This window comes from Lithobates pipiens, unplaced genomic scaffold, assembly GCF_037356315.1.
Source record: "Lithobates pipiens isolate NorthernLeopardFrog02 unplaced genomic scaffold, aLitPip1_a1.2 Scaffold_19, whole genome shotgun sequence".
NCBI classification, from domain to species: domain Eukaryota; kingdom Metazoa; phylum Chordata; class Amphibia; order Anura; family Ranidae; genus Lithobates; species Lithobates pipiens.
In genome coordinates, this window is record NW_027507764.1 from 84,798,609 (window position 1) to 84,825,184 (window position 26,576).

Here is a 26,576-nt window from a genome sequence, read left to right on the forward strand (position 1 = left end):
CATATAAGCGTGAACAATTTTATGTACTTTCAAAATTCATTCTGACTGCAGCTTTCATTAAAATATTACCTAATCACTTTATAAAGGTCACTGTGTGGGCACTACCTTTTAATGGATGGCACCGCTTTGTTCCCATTTCCCAAGTGTGATACTAAGTTGTTACCCTGTCACAGGAGCTTCCAATGGAAACTGCACATGGTTGTTTTAATACACATTACACAGGCATGGTCCACCGTTGTCCCCATCAGGAAACCCACCCTGAGAAATGCAATGCAGCCACCCCTGAAGTACCTCTAGACATGGAGTGGTTGCAAAGAAGCTGCAGAAGAACACCGAGGCTTACTGGCATGTCTCTGTTGCCAAAAACTCTCACTCTTACATATTTTAAATGTGAGACTAATTGCACTTTATTATGCCTTAGCACTATGCCTCCTGAGGACATGTTAATAACTCAACTCCCCAAGCAGAACTAGCAACTGCTTTCTAGTTCTAGGTTAACAGTGCTGTATTTTCCAGATACAGAGATTGGGAATCAATCAGCGTGGTTCCCAACCATGTGATCACTACGACAGCCAACAATAATTATCACATGGCTGTGTTTACAAAAAAAGCAGGTACTGTACAGCTCAACTGTCATTGTCATTGACTGAAGCCGTAGGCACATTGCTGTTATGAAAGAGATCTGTAAAAAAAGTTTGTTGAAAACAATTTTTAAATATTACTATAAGCCAAGAAATTAAGTGTATGGAATATCTAAAGAAAGTCCTAGAAAACAATGACCTACCTGTAGTAATACAAATCGGGAAAGCCCATAAGTACAGCTGAGGCTCTGAAACAGAATCATATAGTTGATTTGCTTAACAGACAAGATAGTGTTTTATGCAGAACATCTGAAAATGATAAAGTACATTTTTGGTGGCTGGTTTTGGGTTCAATTACCTAACTGCAAGTTATCTTTCTCAGAAGTCTCTGGTAATGAGAACGCTGAAATTTTGTTCCTGTCTACATCCACCTGATGTGTCTTACTAGGAAGTTTCACCCTCCTTGTTGAATTTTTATTTAATGTTTTTGATATTAAAGTACAATTGTATATCTTACAAAGCCATCTTCAACCTCCCCCAGCTACATCTCTAACCTGGTCTCAAAATACCAACCAAATTATCCTTTTTGTTCCTCCCAAGATCTCCTGCTCTCTAGCTCCCTTGTCACCTAATCCCATATTCACCTCCAGGACTTCTTCCGAGCCTCTCCCATTCTCTGGAATGCTCTACCCCAATCTGTCTGACTATCCCCTACTTTGTCTACTTTCAGACGATCCCTGAAAACTCATCCCTTCAGCGAAGCCTATCTGGCCCCCACCCAACAGCTGTACATTTATTTTCTCCATCAGTATGTCCCCGACTGTTATTACCTCTTGTATCTCTTGACGCTCTCTCTCAACCACATGCCGACCAGCCGCCGCATTTGTACTGCAGCAGAATGGCTCGGCTGGGCAAAACAACACTATGTAATGTTGCTTCGCCCTGTAGCCACTAGAGGGCACACGCACGTGCCCCCCCTGCCGATGCTCAGGGGTCTCGATCACCGCTGGGCTCCCGCGATCACTCGGGCACATGGAGAACATGGAGAATCCAGAACTGTGTGTGTAAACACACAGTTTCCAGTTCTCTGAGGGGAGAACTGACAGATCGTCTGTTCATAAAGGGTATGAACGGACGCAGTGGCGGAACTACCGCCATAGCAACCCACGCGGTCGCTATGGGGCCCGCAGTCACTATGGGGCCCGCAGCCTAGTGGGGACCGCTGCCGAATGGGGCCCTCAGCCGGGGCCCGCTGCCGAGTAGTCCGACCGGGGCTCGGCATTGGCAAGCTTCTGTCCTGCCTAGAACACCGGCATCAGCCCCGTCCCAGCGTCGTGACGTCACTCGGCCGGAGGCTCGATGGGCGGAGCTACTGAGCCATGCTAGGCTGAGCTACTGCTGAGCTACTGCAGCCTGCTTCCAAAGGAGCCAGGCAGCACCGCTGAGGAGGAACCAGTCAATGCCCTCACTTGATTGCAGAATTTGCAGACTACAATTCCAGAGGTACAGTACAAGCTAAATTAAGCTGATGCAGTGATGGGGCCAGACTGCATTCTGAACTGTCTGTGAGTTTGACTGATTTTTCTAATATGCAGCATGGCGGGGGGGGGGGAGGGGGGGAGGGGGTAAATGTCCTGCACTGGTCACAGTAATTTTTGCATTAATGTCCTGCACTGGTCACTGTCATTGATAAATGAATTTACTGGTCACTGATAAATGAATTTACTGGTCACTGTCATTGATGAATGAATTTACAGGTCATTGTCACTGATGAATGAATTTCCTGGTCACGGTCACTGATGAATGAATTTCCTGGTCATGGTCACTGATGAATGAATTTCCTGGGCATGGTCACTGATGAATGAATTTACTGGTCACGGTCACTGATGAATGAATTTCCTGGTCACGGTCACTGATGAATGAATTTACTGGTCACGGTCACTGATGAATGAATTTACTGGTCACAGTCACTGATGAATGAATTTACTGGTCACGGTCACTGATGAATGAATTTACTGGTCACTGATAAATGAATTTACTGGTCACTGTCATTGATGAATGAATTTACAGGTCATTGTCACTGATGAATGAATTTCCTGGTCACGGTCACTGATGAATGAATTTACTGGTCACGGTCACTGATGAATGAATTTCCTGGTCATGGTCACTGATGAATGAATTTACTGGTCACGGTCACTGATGAATGAATTTACTGGTCACGGTCACTGATGAATGAATTTCCTGGGCATGGTCACTGATGAATGAATTTACTGGTCACGGTCACTGATGAATGAATTTCCTGGTCACGGTCACTGATGAATGAATTTACTGGTCACGGTCACTGATGAATGAATTTACTGGTCACAGTCACTGATGAATGAATTTACTGGTCACGGTCACTGATGAATGAATTTACTGGTCACGGTCACTGATGAATGAATTTCCTGGTCATGGTCACTGATGAATGAATTTACTGGTCACGGTCACTGATGAATGAATTTCCTGGTCACGGTCACTGATGAATGAATTTACTGGTCACGGTCACTGATGAATGAATTTACTGGTCACGGTCACTGATGAATGAATTTACTGGTCACGGTCACTGATGAAGGAATTTACTGGTCATGGTCACTGATGAATGAATTTCCTGGTCATGGTCACTGATAAATGAATTTACTGGTCACGGTCAAATGATTTTACTGGTCACTGTCACTGATGAATGAATTTACTAGTCACTGTCACTGATGAATGAATTTCCTGGTCACGGTCACTGATGAATGAATTTACTGGTCATGGTCACTGATGAATGAATTTACTGGTCACGGTCACTGATGAATGAATTTCCTGGTCATGGTCACTGATAAATGAATTTACTGGTCACGGTCAAATGATTTTACTGGTCACTGTCACTGATGAATGAATTTACTGGTCACGGTCACTGATAAATGAATTTACTGGTCACTGATGAATGAATTTACTGGTCACGGTCATTGATGAATGAATTTACTGGTCACTGTCACTGATGAATGAATTTACTGGTCACTGTCACTGATGAATGAATTTACTGGTCAGTCACTAATGAATGAATTTACTGGTCACTGTCACTGATGAATGAATTTACTGGTCACGGTCACTGATGAATGAATTTACTGGTCACTGATAAATGAATTTACTGGTCACTGATGAATGAATTTACTGGTCACGGTCATTGATGAATGAATTTACTGGTCACTGTCACTGATGAATGAATTTACTGGTCACTGTCACTGATGAATGAATTTACTGGTCAGTCACTAATGAATGAATTTACTGGTCACGGTCACTAATGAATGAATTTACTGGTCACGGTCACTGATAAATGAATTTACTGGTCACTGTCATTGATGAATAAATTTCCTGGTCACTGTCATTGATGAATGAATTTACTGGTCACGGTCATTGATGAATGAATTTACTGGTCACGGTCATTGATGAATGAATTTACTGGTCACTGATGAATGAATTTACTGGTCACGGTCACTGATGAATGAATTTACTGGTCATGGTCATTGATGAATGAATTTACTGGTCACTGATGAATGAATTTACTGGTCACTGATAAATGAATTTACTGGTCACTGATGAATGAATTTACTGGTCACTGTCACTGATAAATGAATTTACTGGTCACGGTCACTGATAAATGAATTTACTGGTCACTGATGAATGAATTTACTGGTCACGGTCTAATTAATTTACTGGCCTGGGTACTGTGCCACGTGAGTATGGTAATCTGTTTTTCAATGGAATTTGCTCATTTTTTTTGTGTGGGGGGGGGGGGGGGGGTATGTTTGCAGGGGGGCCCCATACAACATTTTGCTATGGGGCCCTGTGATTTCTAGTTACGCCCCTGAACGGACGATCAGTTTTCTTCCCTGCGCTGTCCCCAACCCCCTTCAGTTAGAACACAAACTAGGACACACATTAACCCCTTCACTGCCCTAGCATTAACCCCTTCACTGCCAGTGACAATTTTACAGTAATCAGTGCATTTTTAATCGCACTGATCGCTGTATTAATGCCAATGGTCCCAAAAATGTGTCAAAATTGTCTGACGCGTCCACCATAATGTCAGTCCCGATAAAAATCGCTGATCGCCGCCATTACTAGTAAAAAAAAAAAAAGACGCTATAACTTTTGCGCAAACCAATTAATATACACTTATTGCGTGAATGCCCTTAGTGAAGACACATTGAGCAATAAAAACCAACAGAGGTCACAGACTTGCCTACTTTATCCAAATAAAAAAAAAATCTTTAGCTACATTTTACAGATAATGCAGCAGAAGGAGCAAGGCCAGTCCACAAATAAATGTAAATTTCTCTTGTTCAACCCTCGTGGGCTTGAATGAGAGAAATTAGTCAATTTCCCCATCCATGCTAAACAGTGTGGACAGAAGAAGCTCCGCTGCCGGCTATTGTATTTGCCTGCCTGAATACCCACACAGTGACAACATCTGATTAGATGCCATCACTGTTCGGCTAACAATTTTCCACCTGACTTCCTCAATTTTGAAATTAACTTTTGTGGAACCTGGCAGTGCCGACAGGGCCACCGATAACTTGAATTGTCGAACCAGCTAAAATCCAAGCCATGTATTACCAGCACAAGTCTCCAGGATGGGGGAGAGTAATGGGGGGAGCTCTCATCACAGGGATAAAACATGCTGTGGATAACTAAACCAGCCACTGTTGAACAAACAATGAAATAACAGTCTTGAGTGGCACAAGCCAGACATACCAGACTATCATAAATAACATAACATTGTTAAAGATGTATTGTAAGTAGAGTTCAGTAAAATAAAATTGGCTAATGGTATCTTTTCATTTTGAGATTTTCCATATTTTTTTGAGCACTGGATCACGCTCACCTTCTCCCCACAAGTAAATTGAGCAGCCAACTACCCTGCAGATGATTTGGAACCAAAAGTCCCAGCATGCATTGGTGACAACTTTGATTTGAGGCCTATCAAGAAATGGGATGAATTGTTCTACAGGACTGCCTCATTACTGAAAATCCTTATTAACCACATGCCGACCAACGCACGACGATATACGTCGGCACAATGGCACAGCTGGGCAAATGGGCGTACAAGTACGTCCCCTTTAAGACGCGGCACTGTGGGCGCGCGCTCCCACCGCGTGCTCCGTGACCATGCCTGTGGGTCCCGCAGACTCTATTTCCGCCGGGTGCCCACGGTCGTGTCACGGAGCAGAAGAGCGGGAGATGCCTTTGTAAGCATTTCCCTGTTCTGCCTTGTGACATAGCAGAGATCCACTGCTCCCTGTGATCGGGAGCAGTGATCTCTGTCATGTGAGTGGTACTCTAATCCCCCCCCCCCACAGTTAGAATCACTCCCTAGGACACACTTAACCCGTTGATCGCTCCCTAGTGTTTAGCCACTTCCCTGCCAGTGTCATTTACACAGTAATCAGTGCATTTTTATAGCTCTAATCGCTGTATAAATGACAATGGTCCCAAAATAGTGTGAAAAGTGTCCGATGTGTCCACCATAATGTCGCAGTCACAATAAAAATTGTAGATCACCGTCATTACTAATGAAATTAATAATAATAAAAATGCCATAAAGCTATCCCCTATTTTGTAGACGCTATAACTTTTGTGCAAACCAATCAATATACAATTATTGCGTTTTTGTTTTTTTTACCAAAAATATGTAGAAGAATATATAATCGGCCTAAACTGAGAAAGAAATTCGTTTTTTTAATATATTTTTTGGGGATATTTATTATAGCAAAAAGTTAAAAATATTGCTTTTTTTTCAAAATTGTTGCTCTTGCTTTGTTTATAGCGCAAAAAAAAAAAACACAGTTGATCAAATACCACCAAAAGAAAGCTGTATTTGTGGGGAAAAATGGACGCCAATTTTGTTTGGGTGCAGCGTCGTGCGACCGCGCAATTGTCAGTTAAAGCGACGCAGTGCCGAATCGCACAAAGTGCTCTGGTCAGGAGGAGGGTAAATCCTTTCCGGGGCTGAAGTGTTTAAAATTATAAAAACGGTATGTATATCACATCATTTCTGCATGCTGCTTTCTAATACTAATGATTTCTTTACAATAGCTAGCTACAGCTGTCACATAGCTCCCCCTGCTGTTATGGATAAGAAAACAAAAAAACTTTTTTAACTTACCTACATTTCACCTATAGTTGGCCATACATGGATCGACATGCATCACTTTCAGCAGTGACCAGCCAAATTTCAATCTATGTATGGTCACTGTAGTTGAAAAGAAGACTCATTTATGGACAGCTTTAGTACATGCTATCTGAAAAAAACATATGAAATATACATGCTAAGAGACCTAGATGAAATCTGAAATATGTGAGCCAACTTAAAGTATATTTAAAGCAAAAAAAGTTATTTATTTTTTTTCTTTTGGTTTTGGATAGAGCAGAGACAAATTAAAACCCTTGTCAGGGTTTTTTGTCATCTGTGTGGCATTCAGTGTTGCCAATTTACCAGATTGAAATTTACAGACTTAAAGGGATTGTAAAGATAAAAAATTTATTTTTTTAAAATAACAAACATGTTATACTTACCTCCACTGTGCAGCTCGTTTGGCACAGAGTGGCCCGGAACCTGCTCTTCTGGGGTCCCTCGGCGGCTGTCTCTGCTTCCTCCCTCAGATGCTTCTCACGTTCATGCGAGCTCCCTCGCATGGTGAGAAGCATCTGCGGGCGCGCTCCCGTGATACGGCCGGCGGCTATAGCCGCTCGCTGTATCACACGGCCCCGCCCCCCGTGCTCCGCGTCAGTGGATGTGATTGACAGCAGCACGAGTCAATGGCTGCGCTGCTTTCCATCCATCCACTCCAGCCAATCAGCGGCCAGGCTGAACGGTGGAAAGGACATCGGGGGACGAGCGCGGGACTTTCGAGGGGTGAGGTAAGTAAAACGGGGGGGCTGGGGGCGCCGGGACTGTCAGATGTTTTTTCATCTTAATGCATAGAATGCATTAAGGGGAAAAAACATTTACCTTTACAACCCCTTTAACACCAAAAATTTACTGGCACAGCTAAGTTTTTACTGACATTTCCAAAAGTTACAAAATTACAGTTTTAAAATGGTTGTAAAGTCAGAAGGTTTTTTTTTATCTTAATGCATGCTACGCTTTAAGATAAAAAGCTGTCTGTGTGCAGCAGCCTCCCTCAAACCCCCCACTTACCTGAGGTCTCTTTAGTTCCAGCAGTGTTGTAGGAATATCTTGGCTGCCCGGGACTCCCCCCCCCCTCATTGACTGAGACAGCAGCGCAGCGGCATTGGTTCCGGCTGCAGTCAAAGACAGTCAGCCAATAAGAACAGAAAGAGGCGGGGCCAAGGCGCAGCTCCGTGTCTGAATGGACACACGGAGCTGTGACTCGGCTTGGGTGCCCCCATAGAAAGCTGCTTGTTGTGGGGGCACCCAACAGGAGGGAGGAGCCAGGAGCTCCAGACAGGGATCTGAGAAGAGGAGGATCTGGACTGCTCTGTGCAAATCCATTGCACAGAGGAGGCAAGTATAACATTTGGTATTTTTTCATTTTTTTTTTTAAATGTACTTTACAATCACTTCAAGTGCAAGATTTAGTATTTAGGCTACAAACATGTACAATATGCAATTAGCAATGTGATTTAAGGTACTTATTCAGGAAAAAACATATTATATTATTTTTTAAATAGTAAGCTCATGGACAGGACTCAGGAGGGCAAGAAATTAGAATGGGCGGCACACACATGAAATTGACTGTCACAGTGACACTGACAGCAGTGTGCAGCAGCACAGATGATGACACCTCACCGACATGTCCCCTCCTGAGTCACAATGACAGTCTCTCCCCACGCCAAGTGGTCCCTTCAGTCCAAACAGCACTGACAGTCCCGCTTCTGGCTTGCCTTGCTCCCACACACAAGGCTCCTCTCAGCTCCCTTGCACCCTGATATCACACAACACTCTGAATATACTGTAGCAGGCACAGTTCCGAGCTGAGCTTCACAGACATATTTTTGACTTGCAACATTTTCCTGTATCTGGCATTTACTAGCAGGAGAAAAATGCCAATTTTTTACTGGCTGCCAGTAAAAATACTGATGGTTGGCAACACTGGTGGCATTGGGGAGATTTTCATTTACTTCCTGTCTGACAGACTCAACAGGAAGTGAGAGAAAATCCTTCAAAAGTGACAGAAAAACACTTGCCTCCATTGGAAGATTCACCTTCTATTCACGTTCTACCAACAATCTAAACTGCTGGCTTTCCCCAGATTTTCAATGTTGATGACAATGGTCAGCAGGACTAACAGAGAGGGTGAACCAAGCAGGGCCATATACAGAAATAATAACTCCTCACCCCCTGTTGAAAACTAGATAAAAAAAGTTTGGGTTTTATATAAAATGTAGGGTCCAACTTTATTAGGGAAAATGGTTAGTTCTCAGGACAGTACCCAATTACTCATATTGAACTTTTATTTTACACGACAGACTACTGTGCTCCAGTTTTGATTAATAGCCAGGTTGGTACTCTAAGGCAGTGTTTCTCAACTCCAGTCCTCAAGGCGCCCCAACAGGTCATGTTTTCAGGATTTCCCGCAGATGAAATGGCTGTGGTAATTACTAAGGCAGTGAAACCGATTAAATCACCTGTGCAAAATAATGGAAAACCTGAAAACATGACCTGTTGGTGCGCCTTGAGGACTGGAGTTGAGAAACACTGCTCTAAGGCCGCGTACACACGGGCGGATTGTCTGCCCAACTAAGTTCGGCAGACAATCCGACAGACAGTCCGTTCAAAATTAGCATGAACGGACTTGACCACACACGATGAGCAGACAGTCCGCTGAAAGCGTGCGTGATGACGTGTACAGCACGTACGACGGGACTAGAAAAACGACGTCCTATACACTGCAATGCAACCTTCGGCCGTGTAAACCCTTTCTGAGCATGCGCCATACTTAGTCCGTCCAACTTGCCTACACACGAGCGGACTGTCCGCTGAAACCAAGTTTGGACGGACAAAACCAAGTTTGAACGGACTGTCTTACGGAAATTCCGTAAGACTTTGTTCGTCAGACTGTCCGCTGAAAAAGTCCGCTGAAGCCCACACACGAGCGGATTGTCCGCTGAAACACTGTTCAGCGGACTAAGTTGGGCAGACAGTCCGCCCGTGTGTACGCGGCCTAAGGAGCACAATCTGAACACTGCAGAAGATGCAGCCAAGACCCACCTAGATCAAAGTCGTTAAAAAATCCCAACACTACTATATATACACAAGTTAGGATGAATTAGCATGTTCATTATGCTTCCACCATGCTGCCACTCCAGTTTTTTTAGTATAGGTTGGCCTTCTCCCGCTAAGATAAACAGCTCATTCCATCTGTCATTGGTCATTTATCAACACAACATTTTTCTAAGCTGTCATAATCCTCCCAGGGACCCAGTATCAACATCTTCAAAGAGGGTACAGGAAAGCACACACGCCCGCTGGCTGCCCCTGTTGCCACAGTACCAACGTCTAGGGGTCCTAGGTGCAGACAGGATGAGGGTGTTTATGACTTGGGGGGGGGGGGGGGGGGATTACTCACAGCTGCCTTTGTCTGCTGTCCATAAGAGGGTTCAAAGCTAGAAGCAGCTTGTTCAGATTATACATTCCAACGTTGGCCTGGTTTCCGATCCTATACCTTCCTTCATCATCAGATGTGTTTGGAATATAATCTATTTAAAGCAAACACACCATGTATTACTGAGGTACAGGGAAAAAAAAACTGTAATTAAAATAAATAGCCAGAGCAGCCAGTTCAACAATAGCCATTATTTCTGACTTGATAACTACACTGGAAATTTAGGAGGAACATAAGCCTTTCCTCGCACAGTGCTGCAAGCTACAGGTTGTTTATTTTGATAAGATGGGCTGCAGACTTCCAGATGGTCTTCAACATCATCTTCCTTACAGGCACAAATTGTCAGGCAATTGATTTCTAGAGCTACATAATAAACCTTCCATGTTATGTTAACCAGAGTAATCTGTGAGTAAGCTGCAGCGACTTCAGACTGCTCATCTATCATCCTAAACATTGTTTTCTTTCCAAAATACTTTAAATCCTTCCGTGCTGGGGGCAAAGGGTGAGAATGGCTGTTGAAAACAAGACTAAACTTTTGAGTTTTGTACTCATCAAACTATGTTGCTGCACACCGGAGAAATGTATTTGTTTCTAGGATTTGTGTAGCACTGAAATAGTAAAAGTGTATCTCTCTGACAAAAAATGTTTTCTTAATTTTTTGGAAACAATCTTAGATTGTAAACTCTAATGAGCAGGGCCCTCTAACTCCTTGTGTATTGAATTGTATTTTAAAAGTGGTTGTAAACTCTCCCCCACAACTTTGTCCCATGTAAATCAGCATAAAAACCCCTAATGAACACTGCTTGTAGATATCTCCTTACTTGCTTAGTATTGTTGTAATCATTTTTGTTCTTTAGAATGACGTCATTGAGCATGCCCAGATCTCCTCTGATTTACGACACCACTCTCTATGTGCTTTTCTATCTGTTATCAGGACTTCCTACGGCACACACCACTGAAATCCCATTTCAGGCATAATCACTCAGAGCTTCCTCCTACACCCCCATGTGACCATATGACATCATATGCAGTGTAAACCTGGCCATTACTGCAGTCTTATCAGCTGAATCTGATAAGACTGACACAGGCATACATTAGATACAAGTAAATACTATGAAATAAAACAAGTCAGCTATGAACACGGAAGCATGGTTGCCATGGAAACAGAATGAGAAGGAGGCTTGGTTAACAGTACAGGAAGTGGGCGGAAGGGCGGAAATACACTCCACTGTGGACTCAGAAAACAATACTTAAGATGGTGCTGCCTAACCCCTGGAAACAAGTTTTTTAAAGTTTCTTTAAACAGTAAGTAATATGCGATTTGAGCTGGATTATAGTGGCTATAGTTTGATAATTACTTATTATAATGGACTAAAGGAAAAGAAGCACTTCCTCTTTAACTGTACTGTCTGCCCTCATGTTGTAAAGGGCTGCACAAACTGTTGGCGCTATATACAGTGAGGAAAATAATTATTTGATCCCCTGCAGATTTTGTAAATTTGCCCACCTACAAAGAAATGAAGGGTCTATAATTTTTAGCATAGGTGGATTTTAAATGATAAAGACACAATATCAACCAAAACTCCAGAAAAAAAACACAATACAAATGTTAAAAATTTAGTTGCAGTTTAGTGAGTAAAATAAGTATTTGATACCCAAACAAAACATGATTTAGTACTTGGTGGAGAAACCCTTGTTGGCAAGCAGAGGCAAGACATTTCTTGTGAGTTCAGAGCGAGCCACGTGGCGCGCTGTGACTGGCCGGGCAATCACTTGGAACCTGTGATGTGTCCCAGATGATTCCCGAGAGGGAGGGGGGGAAGAGGTGAACTTACTTCTGGCGCCCTGGTGGCCCGGGAGGAAGTGGGAGCTGGAACCCTCTAAAAAGAGGGTTTCCGCCCCCCCCCCCCCCAAAAATGACATGCCAAATGTGGCATGTCAGGGGGTCACCTTCCCTTAAGTTCAATTTTTGGGTGGAACTCCGCTTTAAGGTTTCTTGGCTGTTGCTTGGCAGCTTGAAGTTTCAGCATCCTTCATACATTTTCTACAGGATTAAGGTCTGGAGATTGGCTAGGGCATTCTATGACCTCAATGTGCTTCTTTTGGATTCCACTCCATGTTTTGGATCATTATCATTCTGGAAGACCCATCCACCACCCATCTTCAGTCTTCTGACTGAGGGAAGAAGGTTCTCATCCAAGATTTTACAATACATGGCCCCGTCCATTGGCCACTCAATGCAGAAAAGCCGGCTTTGTACCTTTAGCAGAGAAACAGCCCCCAGGCATAATGTTTCCACCTCCGTGCTTGACTGTAAGGATAGTGTTCTTAGGGTCATAGTCAACATTTTCCTGACACAGCGAGTCGAGTTAATGCCAAAGAGCTCAATTTTGCTCTCATATGACCACAGAACCTTCTCTCCCAATCCTTCTCTGAATCATTTAGCTACTATTTGAGAAATTTCAGACGGGCCTATACATGTGCCTTCTTGAGGAGAGGGGCCTTGCGGGCACTGCAGGATTTCAATCCCTGTCGGCGTATTGTGTTACCAGTGGTTTGTGTGGTCCCAACTACCTTGAGATCATTCACAAGCTCTTCCCGTGTAGTTCTGTACTGATCCCTCACTTCTCATGATCATCCTTACCCCATGAGGCGAAATCTTGCATGGAGCTCCAGATTGAGGGCGATTGATGGTTATTTTGTAATTCTTCCACGAGCTTCTTGCTGATGGTCTTGTAGCCCATTCCAGTCTTGTGCAGGTCTACAGTCTTGTCCCTGACATCCTTTCACAGCTCTTTGGTCTTCCCCATGAAGGTGAGGTTTGAATGAAAGAAAGAGATTTGGTGGACAGGTGTCTTTTATACACATAACGAGTTGTCGTTAGGAGCACCTTCTTAAATTGACAGGACTAATCTGTGTACCAAAGCACATAGTCTGTGGAAGCCAGAATTATAGTTGGTTGGTAGGAAATCAAATACTAATTTTACTCACTGAACTGCAACTCAATTTATAACATTTGTATCGTGTATTTTTTCTGGATTTTTGGTTGATATTCTGTCTTTATCATTTAAAATACACCTATGATACAAATTATAGACCCTTCATTTCCTTGTAAGTTGGCAAATTTGCAAAACCTGCCAGGGATCAAATTATTTTACCCACTGTAAATCCTGTATAATATTAATAATAGAAAATCATATGTAGGGAAATATCAATATACTTCCTGAGACACAACCAGAAATGAGTGAAGATCTCTCTAAAGTGAGGATCATCTTTTAGGGCTTATTTAAGCTCATGTTCTGTTGCCTCCTCAATGCCTGTTTTAACCCCTGAAAGCCTGTACCACCGCGCTGCAACTGCGTGCATTGCATGTGGTTGCACTGCAGCCCCATTCACTTGAAAGATTTACGTTCGGCAGGCAGGACTGCCCTCTAAAGGCTACAGTGGGGAAATGTTGCTGTGTGCTCTAGCATGTGTATACCCCTGTACAGTTGCTTCTGCAGCTTGGGGGAGCAGCAAAAATCTGGCTTGTCTGTTTTTACTGCTCCCGAACTTCAAGGCTCCATGCACACTGGAGCTCATAAACTGCAGTTTATTGGAGTTTGAGCATTTTTTTTAAAAGCCCATAAACTCCACTCTATGTTAGCCTATGTGTCCATGCACACATGGACGTTTTTCAGCTTTAATGAGCAGTGGAGTTTATGGGCTTTTTTCTGAACGCCAGAAATTTGCGTTCAAAGTGCAGTTTTTCACCGCCAAAAAACGACAAACGCTGATAAACGCTCATAAACGCGCGTTAATTAGTGTTCCGCATTCTATTTTTTCAATGCATTGTGGGAGTTTGGAATGTACTGTGGGATTTTTGGAGTGTCCTCTGTGTATTTTTATTGAAAACGCCCATAAACGCTAGTGCTAATAAACGCTCATAAACGCTAGTACAAAACGCTGTTAAAAGCAAGTTTTTCAACCAGCGTTTTCTGCCAGCAATCTGGCGTCCAGAAAAAGCTTTTTTGAGCTTCAGTGTGCATGGAGCACAAATGTAAACTAAGGCCGCATACACACGCGGGGACTGTTCGCTGAAACTGTCCGCTGAAACCAAGTTTCAGCGGACAGTCCGCTCGTGTGTGGGCTTTCAGCGGACAGTTTCAGCGAACAGTCCGCTGAACAAGGTTTTTCGGAAATTCCGAAAAACTGTCCGCTGAAACCTTGTTTCAGCGGACAGTCCCCGCGTGTGTAGGCTTGTTCGTCAAACAAAGTTGCGCGCATGCTCAGAAAGGATTTTCACGCCGAAAGTTATAATGCAGTGTATAGGACGTCGTATTTTTGTCCCGTCGTACGTGCCGTTCACGTCATCGCGCACGGTTTCAGCAAACTGTTCGTCCGTCGTGTGTGGCCATGTCCGTCCATGCTAATTTTGAGCGGACTGTTTGCCGAAACTGTTTGACGGACAAAGTTGGGCGAACAGTCCCCGCGTGTGTACACGGCCTTAGCCTTTGACAGATGTCCCCAGTGAAAAATTTTCCCTTACCAGTAACAACGGTAACATTTTGGATTTTCAAGTTCCTTTCTGTTCCAGTGACAATAGTCATTGGGAAAAACATAAAAGGGTAGATCTCCCTAGTGGAGACACAGACCTGCAATAAAGACCCGACAATAGTTTTAAAGTAAATCTTAACCGCTTGAAGACCAAGTCTTTTCTGGGACTTTTTGTTTACAAGTTTAAATCAGTATTTTTTCTAGAAAATTACTTACAACCGCCAAGCATTTATTTTTATTTTTTAGCAGAGACTCTAGAGAATAAAATGGCGATCATTACATTTATTTGTTTCTTACTTTTTTTATTTTTACACTGTCCATTACATATTTTACATTTTTTTTTATCACTTTTATCCCTTGTGATAAAAATAAGGGAGGACAGGTCCTCTTTATGGAGAGACCTGGGGCCAATAACCCCACATTTCTCCTCTACCTTTCAAAGCAAAAGATCTAAATTATTATTTTTTTAAATAGATTTTTTGCCTTTAAAAAAAAAAATGTTCACTTAACGTGGCTCCTGTCCTCCCAGACTATAGAGACGATCAGAGACAGTCTCTGTTAACTTCTGTGACCAGCTGTGCGACCCAACAGATCGTTTCTCAGGCACATAAGCTGGAGAAACACCAGCGAGCAGTGGGAGAGGAAAGAAAGACGCCTCCCGCTGCTTCGGAAAGTGATCCAGCAGCTAATTAGCCACGTTGACCGCTTTCATGAGAAAGCTAGTCCCCCGGATGAAAGAAAAAAAGCTTCAGCCATAACCCCCGGTAAACCACTTGCAAGCCGCAACGTATATATACATATTGCAGTCAGCAAGTGTAAAGGATTCTAAAAAAAATTAGATAAATAACAAACATGTCATAGTTACCTGCTCTGTGTAATGGCTTTCCAAAGAGCAGCTCCGATCCTCTTCTTTTTGGGTCCCCCGCCGGAGGTCCTGGCTTCTCTTCCCTGCCTTGTGCTATGGGGCACTTGAGCCGTCTCGCTCCCGAGCCATGCTCTGTGTGTCCACTCACGCACAGAGTGAGGCTCGGCCCCACCACCCGCTCTCTTCTCATTGCTTCACTGTCTGGGATTGACAGTAGCAGGAGCCAATGGCTCTCAATGCTTTGTGAGTCAATGAGGAGAGAGAGAGAGACCCGGGAGAGCTGCTGGATCAGGATGTGGCTCAGGTCAGTATAAGGGGGGATGGGGGAGGTTTTTTACCTTAATGCATAATTGGTCTAGACTGGACTAGAGATACACTTTAAATATTTAATTATACATTGTGCAGTCATGTCACCCTTTGCCCCAGAGTTCTCAATCTGTTGTTCCTGTTACAAAGACAGAAGCTTTGTATGGCCAATCTTGCTGAAAACCAATGAACTGTAGCTTGTGGTAGAAGACTGTGAAAGCACAGAGAGAACATCCATGAAGCCAGTCCCCCAATTGGGAACTGAATCTATGACTATGTTGCTGCAAAGTAAAAGTGCAAGTAAATTAGTAAATAAGAGCAAGTAGCTCATAATTTAAATCTCTTGTTCTTCTTCGAGGCCAGGAATTCTTTGGGGGGAGATTTACTAAAACTGGAGAGTGCAAAATCTGGTGCAGCTATACAAAGGAACCAATCAGCTTCCAGATTTTATTGTCAACACTTAACTGAACAAGCTGAAGTCAGAAGCTGATTGGCTACCATGTACACCTGCACTAGATTCTGAGTGCTCCGGTTTTAGTAAATCCCCCCCTTTGTATCAGTGCGCCAATACTGTTCTTATAGCCCATCTTTATCTTTGGACTCTTAAATGCGTTTCTAGACAGAATCAAGTAGAGAAAGGTCCTATCTTATATTCCTGTTACCTCAAAATGTATTATGAGTTCTCATTTTGGGCCCAGAGAACCTATGTGCCAGTACGCCAACACACTTGTGATAGCTCATCTTTATCCTTGGACCCTTAAATGTGCTTTTAAACAGAATCCAGTAAGGTCCTATCTTATAATCCTGTTACACCAAAAGTATTATAAGCAGGGTGGATAAAAATCAATGACTCACAAACTGGGGTGGGGTATTAAGGGTGGTGCCCAGGGGGTATGTCCTCAAAAGCTTTGCCAGTGTCCAGTCACCTGAAGGTACCAATCCAGGGTCTAGGAATACACAGTTTGTCTCCTGAACTGTACAATTAAGATACTGGAATTTTTTTATTGGACAAATCATTGTTCTCCAGCACTGGAGGTGCATGCCCTGTCCACAGACAAGCATACTAATACAGTAGAAAGATCGAACAGCAGAAGCTAATATATAAAGCCTGCAGTAAGGTTGTATCCATGTATTCTAGTGTCTGATTTAGGTTCACTTCACAAATGTGGATATTCAACAGCATCATATATAACATTGGAATCTTACCTGCATCATATTTTTCCATGAAGCCAAATGGACCATAATCAATGGTGATTGAAAGCAAGCTGAAGTTGTCAGTATTGCACACACCTACAATAGATGTAAACACAAGTTTCAAGAAGAAAATTAGTAAGAAAGAATAGTAAGTTCTTACAGCAGGAGTATGGAATATATATATATACATTTTAACGCTGAACTCATTCTCGTATACATAAAGGAGCTCTTTTACTTGCCAAAGGATTTGTATTTCTGTCAATTCAGTTCTGAGATTTGTGGGTTGTGAAATGGTAAAGGGGGCGCTACAATAAAATAATAACAATAAAGTGCTCTAGTGCTTAATACCGCAAGTATCTTATTATTCAATACATACTGCAATATACATTAAATACATATAAGTATTCAGCTCAAAAAAAGTGAACGTATAAAACAAATAAACAAATTGTGAAACTGGAGTAGGTGTAAATCCTGTATGCCGTCACCGCTTAGGAAAAAAAAAGGACATCCACAGCACCCAGTGAAATTATGTTAAGTAGCCTACTCACCGACTCACCTTGACCCCTTTATTTAGAAAGTAAGGTCAGATGAGATTTGCGCAGCCCAGACAGCACAGCTGGGCTGGTGACATTTCTATACTCTGGTGCAAGGATTTTTGACACCCTAGGCGAAACCTCATTTTACCACCCCCTTGACTCCACCCACTTTGCCCTGCCCATGTATACCCCACCTTTTTAATGAAGCGCCCATCAAATGCAGCCTCACCAGCGCCCATCAAATTCAGCCTCACCAGCGTCCATCAAATGCAGCCTCACCAGCGCCCATCAAATGCTACCTCACCAGCGCCCATCAAATGCCGCCTCATCAGCGCCCATCGAATGCCACCTCACCAGCAACCATCAAAGCAGCCTCACCAACGTCCATCAAATGCAGCCTCACCAGCGTCCATCGAATGCCACCTCACCAGCGTCCATCGAATGCCACCTCACCAGCGCCCATCAAATGCAGCCTCACCAGCACCCATGAAATGCCACTTCAACAGCGCCCATCAAATGCAGCCTAACCAGCGGCCATTAATGCCACCTCATCAGTACCCATTAATGCCACCTCACCTGCCCCATCAATGAATGTTTGCTTGCTTCCATTCATTCGGGAGTCAGACACAGTCCTCCTTAGCCGCTGTGACTCTGACACTGTGTGCGAAAGGAGCGGCGGCTGCCTGCTGCTTTCTGCAGAGAGAAGAGAGAAGAAACACCAGTGGCTGGGCGCCCTAGGCCGCAGTGCGCCCTAGGCGGTTGTCTAGTTTGCCTAGTGGTAGCACTGGCTCTGTCTATACTGCAAATAAGCAATGTAGCTTTGTCATCTACTTGCCACCAGCCTGTGACTGATTAATAATCCATTAATGAAGGTACAGCAGCAGACTGATGAAGTCATCTCTCTCCTCCTGTCAGCATGTTTCTTGTACGTACATGTGCATGCAACACCTCTAATAAGAGTTTACTTTTTTTTAACTCCTTCATGCCAACATAACATAGATGCGGCTTCACTGGACTAGGCATTTTGCCGTGGGGCCGCATACATGAGTATCTGTCTTTGTGCTAGGAGTGCGCCACACAGCAGGCTTGCAGTACAGAAAACGGGGTCTCACTGAGAGCCCCAGGTCCCATACTAACCATCGGGACCCAGAACTCCCTATTCCGGGTCACCTGATCGCTGTGGTAGCCTCTGATTGGCTACCACAATGATCAGTCACTGTAAAGCCCGCCCCTATGTTTCTCTCTCTGTGAATGGAGAGGAAAGATACAATGTATCTTTGTCTTTCTTTGCAGAGAGAAAAAAAGAAAGTGTGTGTAAAAAAAAGAAATAAATACCCAGATCAAGGTTTGCCAGGGTTAGTGTTTGGGTCACGTAAGGGTCAAAGGGTCAGTATATCAGGGCAGTATTTTTTTTTTTTAATTAGTATCAGTGTTAGTGTCAGTGTGTTTTAGGTAGGACCAAAAAAAAAAAAAACGTACCATCAGGAGGAGGAGGAGGATTTATTTTGAGTTGTTCTTTGGTGGAAGGTTATGGTAGTAACAAGAAATATACAGCTACATTTAAAAATTAAAAATATAAAAAAAAAAATTTACTATTTCGGGCCAATTTTCCTTTGATAATAATAAAAAAAAAAAATCAGGAGATATCCATTACCACCAAATGAAAGCCCAATTTGTCCTGAAAAAAACCCAACGTATAATTCACCTGGATGCACAATAATTCACCTGGACGCACAAAGTATGATATGTATGGTTTTACTAACACATGTCAAAGTTGCAAAATTGTGCTTAGGCATTAATATTTGTTTTCCCCTAATAACGTTTTTTGAATACTATCCAGAATTTACACAAACCAAGTACAAGCACAGTGAAAAAGAGCAATCATTAACAAATGAAAATAGTTCTTGAAGATCATTGTGTGCATTTTTCAGACATATCTGTTGCTTCATCATAACCATTGCTGGACAATCAGTGGCTATACTCTCTGGAGGTCTCTAGGTATGGGAAGAGGGGTCCTCTTAAAGTGGATGTAAACCCACTCTCATCCATTCTAAACTACTGCCACATTGGTTATCTAGAAGGATATTCATGCCTCCTGCATGTATACTTACCTGTGAAATGTCTCCGCTCTGTCTGCTATGAAACCCAAAAAACTGCAGATTCTGTGGGTGGGTCTGTTTTCCAGGGCTCAGTGGGTGGAGTCTTGATGTCAATAGACTCCCCGCCCATGTCTACACTCCTGTTATCAACATGCATTTTCTCCTGTGTATTTCTTACACTGAACTTCTGCTATGATCACTAACATCCAGTCAAAACCCAAAAAAGTCCCCACATGACTTCAGCATGTCAAATCATGCTGAGGTGGGGAACAGCCAATCCTTGCAGAGCTGCTGAAGAAAAGAGTGGGGGGGGGGGATTAAAAAATAATGCATGTCTCTTAGGCTAGTGCAGGATATATGTAAATCACCTGTCACTCACAGCAAGGGGGAGGATTTGACAATGTTTTTCTCTGTTTGCCAAGATTTATCTCACTGAACAACAAAGAGGATTGCTCAGAGCTGGATTAACTCTTTGTGGCAAGACTGGGCTCAAATGATAGGAAATCGTATACTCTACATTATGAAATAAAAAAAAGAAAAAGAAAATCGGGATTACATCCACTTTAACTGTAAGTGACACTCCCAGACAACATCTGGAAGAAACCAACCTGGACAGAGGGGGTTATTTTTGAAAGGCAAATCCACGTTGCCACTGCAAGTGCACTTGGAAGTGCAGTCGCTCTAAATCTAAGGGGTAGATTAGAAATGAGGAGAAGCTCTGCTGATTTTATCATCCAATCAAGTGCAAGCTAAAACGTTATTTTTTATTTTCCTTGCATGTCCCCCTCGGATCTACAGAGACTTTACTTCCAAGTGCAAGTTGCAAAGTGGATTTTCCTTTAGTAAATACCCCCAGAGAGTCCATTTTCAGCTTGTCAAACCACTCTTTATTTTCCAAAAATATTCAAAAACATTTTAATTACTATATCACTAAAAGCAATTGGTAAAATCACAACCCTTTGATCAAGTGATACATTTAATTAGCAAATACAAATTAATACATTGATGAATTTCTATTGATGGAAACAGAAAAGCGTTGAGCAATACTGCAAGTGTTTAGTGAATGATTGCTGCAAATTCGATATTCAGTCCGTGGACATTAGCTGTGAAGCGGTTGCACAGCAGCATGGACACGATTCACCAACACAATGCAGCCCAAATAATCTAGTTGCTGCAATCACGGAAATGTTATGTAGCTGGAAAACTTTTTTACGGCAAGCATGATTGACTCTCCACGAAAAAGCAATTACACTGAAATGTGTTTATTTTTTTCCATTAAACATGGCTTCTGCATCCTGCAACTGACAGAAGAAAAATCCTAGGGGTATCTGCAACCACACATTGTTTATCTCTGTGCAAACAAATAACTTCTTCTGCTTACTCTGTGGTTTATGATTATAGGATTGCCCTGTGGTAGACATGTTTCTGGAAGTGATACTAAACTTCCATTCAGTAAAAACATGAATCATACGGTATATTGTTCCCACAGAGTTCATTATTATAATGTGTGTGGCACATGTTTTTTTTTTTGTTGGGGGGGGGGGGGGTTGGAGAGAGTACAGTATCTAGAACTATAATGGCCCTGAATAGCAAAGAATATATCTGTGGTGACCTGAAAAAGTGAACTAAGGGGTCTATTTAGGAGAAAATTCACTGTGCAGAAATCTAAAGTAATCACACAGCCGTCTGAATAATCCCAGTTTTCTCACTAATGCATTTATTTCATATAAAAGGGGGGTACTGGGGCAAGGCGGCACACAAGACCATCAAACATTACCAGCAGTTCAAAACTTTTCCAACTGCCATTTAAGAGTCTCCAAGATAGGAAAATTGGGGATACTGGGAGAAAAAAAAAAAAAAATCACCAATATGGACACAGACAGCATACCGATAGTACATAGTTTTATTCTATTGTATATTTTTATCTGCAATTGATTTCATCTTGGATTATTCCCTTCAGCTCCAGAAGGTTTTACCCCCTTCATTGATCAGAGCATTTTTTGCTATTCAAAACTGTGCTACTTTAACTGCCAATTGAGCGGTTATGCAACACTAGGCAAATTCAATTCTTACAATTTTTTTTTTTTTTTACAAAAATGGAGCTTTCTTCTGGTGTTATTTGATCACCACTGGGTTTTTTCTTTTTTTTATTATATAAACAAACAAAACAAAAATAAATAAATAAATAAATAAATAAATAAAAAAAAAAAAAAAAAAAAAAAAAATATATATATATATATATATATATATATATATATATATATATATATATATATATATATATATATATATATATATATATATATATATATATATATATATATATATATAGTGCCTTGCGAAAGTATTCGGCCCCCTTGAACTTTTTAACCTTTTGCCACATTTCAGGCTTCTAAACTAAAGATATAAAATGTTTATTGTTTGTGAAGAATCACCAACAAGTGGGACACAATTGTGAAGTGGAACGAAAATTATTCTGCACCCTTGCGTTAATACTTTGTAGAGCCACCTTTTGCTGCGATTACAGCTGCAAGTCGCTTGGGGTATGTCTCTATCAGTTTTGATATTCAGCTCGAGCTCAGTGAAGTTGGATGGAGAGCGTTTGTGAACAGCAGTTTTCAGCTCTTTCCACAGATTCTCGATTGGATTCAGGTCTGGACTTTGACTTGACCATTCTAACACCTGGATACGTTTATTTGTGAACCATTCCTTTGTAGATTTTGCTGTATGTTTGGGATCATTGTCTTGTTGGAAGATAAATCTCCGTCCCAGTTTCAGGTCTTTTGGCGACTCCAGCAGGTTTTCATCCAGAATTGTCCTGTATTTGGCTGCATCCATCTTCCCCTCAATTTTAACCATCTTCCCTGTCCCTGCTGAAGAAAAGCAGGCCCAAACCATGATGCTGCCACCACCATGTTTGACAGCGGGGATGGTGTGTTGAGGGTGATGAGCTGTGTTGCTTTTACACCAAACATATCGTTTTGCATTGTGGGCAAAAAGTTCGATTTTGGTTTCATCTGAGCAGAGCACCTTCTTCCACATGTTTGGTGTGTCTCCCAGGTGGCTTGTGGCAAACTTTAGACGAGACTTTTTATGGATATCTTTGAGAAATGGCTTTCTTCTTGCCACTCTTCCATAAAGGCCAGATTTGTGCAGTGTACGACTGATTGTTGTCCTATGGACAGACTCTCCCACCTCAGCTGTAGTTCTCTGCAGTTCATCCAGAGTGATCATGGGCCTCTTGGCTGCATCTCTGATCAGTCTTCTCCTTGTCTGAGCTGAAAGTTTAGAGGGACGGCCAGGTCTTGGTAGATTTGCAGTGGTCTGATACTCCTTCCATTTCAAAATGATCGCTTGCACAGTGCTCCTTGGGATGTTTAAAGCTTGGGAAATCTTTTTGTATCCAAATCCGGCTTTAAACTTCTCCACAACAGTATTACGGACCTGCCTGGTGTGTTCCTTGGTCTTCATGATGCTCTCTGCGCTTTCAACAGAACCCTGAGACTATCACAGAGCAGGTGCATTTATACAGAGACTTGATTACACACAGGTGGATTCTATTTATCACCATCAGTCATTTAGGACAACATTGGATCATTCAGAGATCCTCGCTGAACTTCTGGAGTGAGTTTGCTGCACTGAAAGTAAAGGGGGCGAATAATTTTGCACGCACCACTTTTCAGTTTTTTATTTGCTAACAAAGTTTAAAATATCCAATAGATTTCGTTCCACTTCACAACTGTGTTCCACTTGTTGGTGATTCTTCACAAAAAAATAAAATGTTATATCTTTCTTATCATTTGTTGTGGGGGTCTCTGGGCAGGGGGCTAATTTGGAATTTGGAAGCCCCCTTTCACAAGAGGGCCACCAGATCCCCTCCCCATCCTATGTGAATGAGTAGGGGGTACAATACTCACTTACCAAAAAAGTGTCAAAAAGAACAAAAAACACAGAAACTGTTTTTGACAATTCCTTTATTAAAATACAAAAACAATGTCCCCCAGTGTAGATCCATCTTTAGTTATGCTGCCCTGCCAGACCCCAAAAAGTTCAGCTCGCGCCGAAGGCTCCTGCCATCTGCCTGCTCCACCGTCTGACATTTATTAAATAGCTAAGGGGTGAGGCAATGCCTCCCTTGTGACCTTATCCACCAGATGATGAATCGGTAACGTCACAAGGGGGGCGGTGCCACCAGGTGGTCAGCCAGGTGGCCCCGCCCCTTAGCTATTTAAAAAAAGTCAGACAGTGGAGCAGGCAGGCGGCAGGTGCCTTCAGCGTGAGTGGAACGTCTTTTTTTCTTTTTGGGTCCGGCGGACATTGTGATTGACAATGGATCTACACCGGGGGGACATTGTTTTTGTTTTTTAATAAAATAAATTGACAAAAACTGTTTGTGTTTTTATTTATTTTTGACACATTTTTGGTGAATGAGTAGGGGTAAAAAACCCCTTACTCAATAACATGGGGGGGGGCACTGCGATCTGGGGGCCCCCTTGTTTCCAGATTCCAATAAGCCCCCCTGCCTGCAGACCCCTACAACCACTGGCCAGAATTGTGGGGAAGAGCCCCCCCCACCCCAAAGCATCCCTCAATGTTGAGGACACGTGGCCTGGTATGATTCAGGAGGTGGGTGGTTGGGTCGTCCCCCTTCCTTTCCTGACCTGCATGCTTGGATAAGGGTCTGGTTTGGATCCTGGGGGGGGGACCCCAGGCCGTTTTTTTTTTTTTACATTTTGTCATAGGGTACCACTCAAAATCTATATCAGACCCAAAGGGCCTGGATTGGACTGGACCCCCAAGCTGTTTTTTCCCTGATTTTTTTTATTGTCAGCGATTATTTATTTTACATTCAGCCGTCAGCGTGGAACCCCGTTGACAGCTGATAACTCATTGGTTGTTAAGGACATGATGGTCCGTTTCCCAGCCCGCTCTCTAACAACCAGCTATTGTAGGCCCTCGTGGTGTGATTTTAACAAGCCAAAAATGCTTGTCATTGCTCATTAAATGCTTATAAACTGCACCTAATAATGCGCATTAATGCTATAAGCATGTTTGATAAGAGTCAATATTTTGAGCAAGTGTGAACAAGCCCCTAAAAAGGAAATGAATACAGCAATCACATCTAAGAACTGGTAAGCTGCAATATAATAAATGTTTGCTTTTGGGTTTAATACTGCTTGAAGCTAATAGAATTGAAAATTACCATGTGCAAATCCTACAGACATCCATCTTGCAATCATATCTGCAGTCTGAGAAACCACGGTAGAGAAAAATGCCTGTAATGATATCTTTGGTTATACAGACTAATAATTGCTTGAGTAACTAGAGACTGTTAAGGGAAACACGACTTACACAAAAGTACATACACATATAGGAATATGCTATCCAACAATGAATTCATTAAAGTGGTTGTAAACCTCAGTGTCATTTCTGTCTGCTACTTTGTTCCTCTGCTATCAGCATTAATTACTCCTGACAACTTTTCCTGACACCAAGAGAAAAATGGTGACAGGGGAGGGAGCTCCAGCTGATTAACAGCCTCAGCTCTTGTCCTGTGTGTTGTGTGAAAGAGGGTGTGTCCCTTCCCTCCAATCAGCTCTCAGAGCTCTCCTCACTAAGTTCTGCAGAGTGTAACTTCAGCTCTCCACCCCCTATTTTCTGACAGTCAGAGAAGCTATATAAATTCCTCACTTTGAACAGATGTAGAGAGGACTGCAGATAAACAGGTACAACTTATGTACGAGGATTTATTTCATCTCTGTGTATGACCTGAGGGCAGTCATTTCACTGGGTATATGTAAGGTTTTACAAAAGCAAGTGATTGTAAACCCTCACTTTTTTTTAAAACAAAAATAACAAACATTCCTAACAACCTGCTCTGTGTAATGGTTTTGCACAGAGCAGCCCTGATCCTCCTCTTCTGGGGTGCTTCCTTACCTGTCAAATGTCTCCCCTCTGTCTGAGACCCGAAAAACTGCAGATTCTGTGAGTGAGTTTGTTGTCCAGAGCTTGGTGGGTGGAGTCGTGATGTCAGTAGACTCCCTGCCCACCTCTACACTTCCCTTGTCAACAATCATTTTTTCCTGTGTATTTCTTACACTGAACTTCTGCTATGATCACTAACATCCAGTCAAAACCCAGAAAAGTTCCCACTTCAGCATGCCCAATAATGCTGAGGTGTGGAGCAGCCAATCCTCAGAGAGCTAGAGAAGAAAGGAGGAGGGGATCTGAAGTACACAGAATGTCTCTCTCTGCTTGTGCATGAGATTTGTAAATCATCTGTCACTCACAGCAAGGGGGAGAAAGGACTCCTATTTCTCTGTCTGACAATTTTTATCTCACTGAAAAAAAAGATACAAGTCTTTGATGAAAATGCTCAGAGCTGGATTAACTCTTCTTGGCAAGACTGGGCACAGATAACATGAAATCCTATACTGTACAAGGTGCAAGCCTTAATAAAAAAAAAAATACAGTTTACATCCACTTTAAGGCTTTACAACCACTTTAAGGGCTAGTTCACACCCTGAGGTGCATCTGAGTGTGCAAGCTATTTTGTGCGTTGCCCTGTGTCACATTTTAGGACAGATCATACATTTCAATGGGTTGCCCTATGAAGCAAGCACAAATGGTGCAGGGATGATGTTTAAAACTGCACCAAACTGCATGGTACTGTGGTACTATGTGTTTTGGCGGCTGTGAACATATGCATGTTTTCCAAATGCCATTTCGAATTAAAGTCTGCAGAATGCAATACGTTTTCATGCGGAGTGGGAAACGTGCAACTTTGCACTCTTTCCTCCACCACA

At 42.5% G+C, this 26,576-nt stretch overlaps 1 protein-coding gene across 5 annotated transcripts in view; it reads right to left on the bottom strand.

Annotated features, from left to right (window-relative positions):
- LOC143996134 (protein nucleotidyltransferase YdiU-like) overlaps nt 1-26,576 on the bottom strand; it is a 120,126-nt gene that overhangs the window by 42,919 nt on the left and 50,631 nt on the right. For all 5 annotated transcript variants that reach the window (XM_077490999.1, XM_077490998.1, XM_077491002.1 and 2 more), the window contains exons 11-14: nt 24,974-25,046; nt 17,148-17,231; nt 10,199-10,328; nt 785-829 (exon numbers count right to left, since the gene is read on the bottom strand). In XM_077490999.1, coding sequence (XP_077347125.1) covers nt 785-829; nt 10,199-10,328; nt 17,148-17,231; nt 24,974-25,046 — 332 coding nt within the window. The remainder of the gene's footprint in view (nt 1-784; nt 830-10,198; nt 10,329-17,147; nt 17,232-24,973; nt 25,047-26,576) is intronic.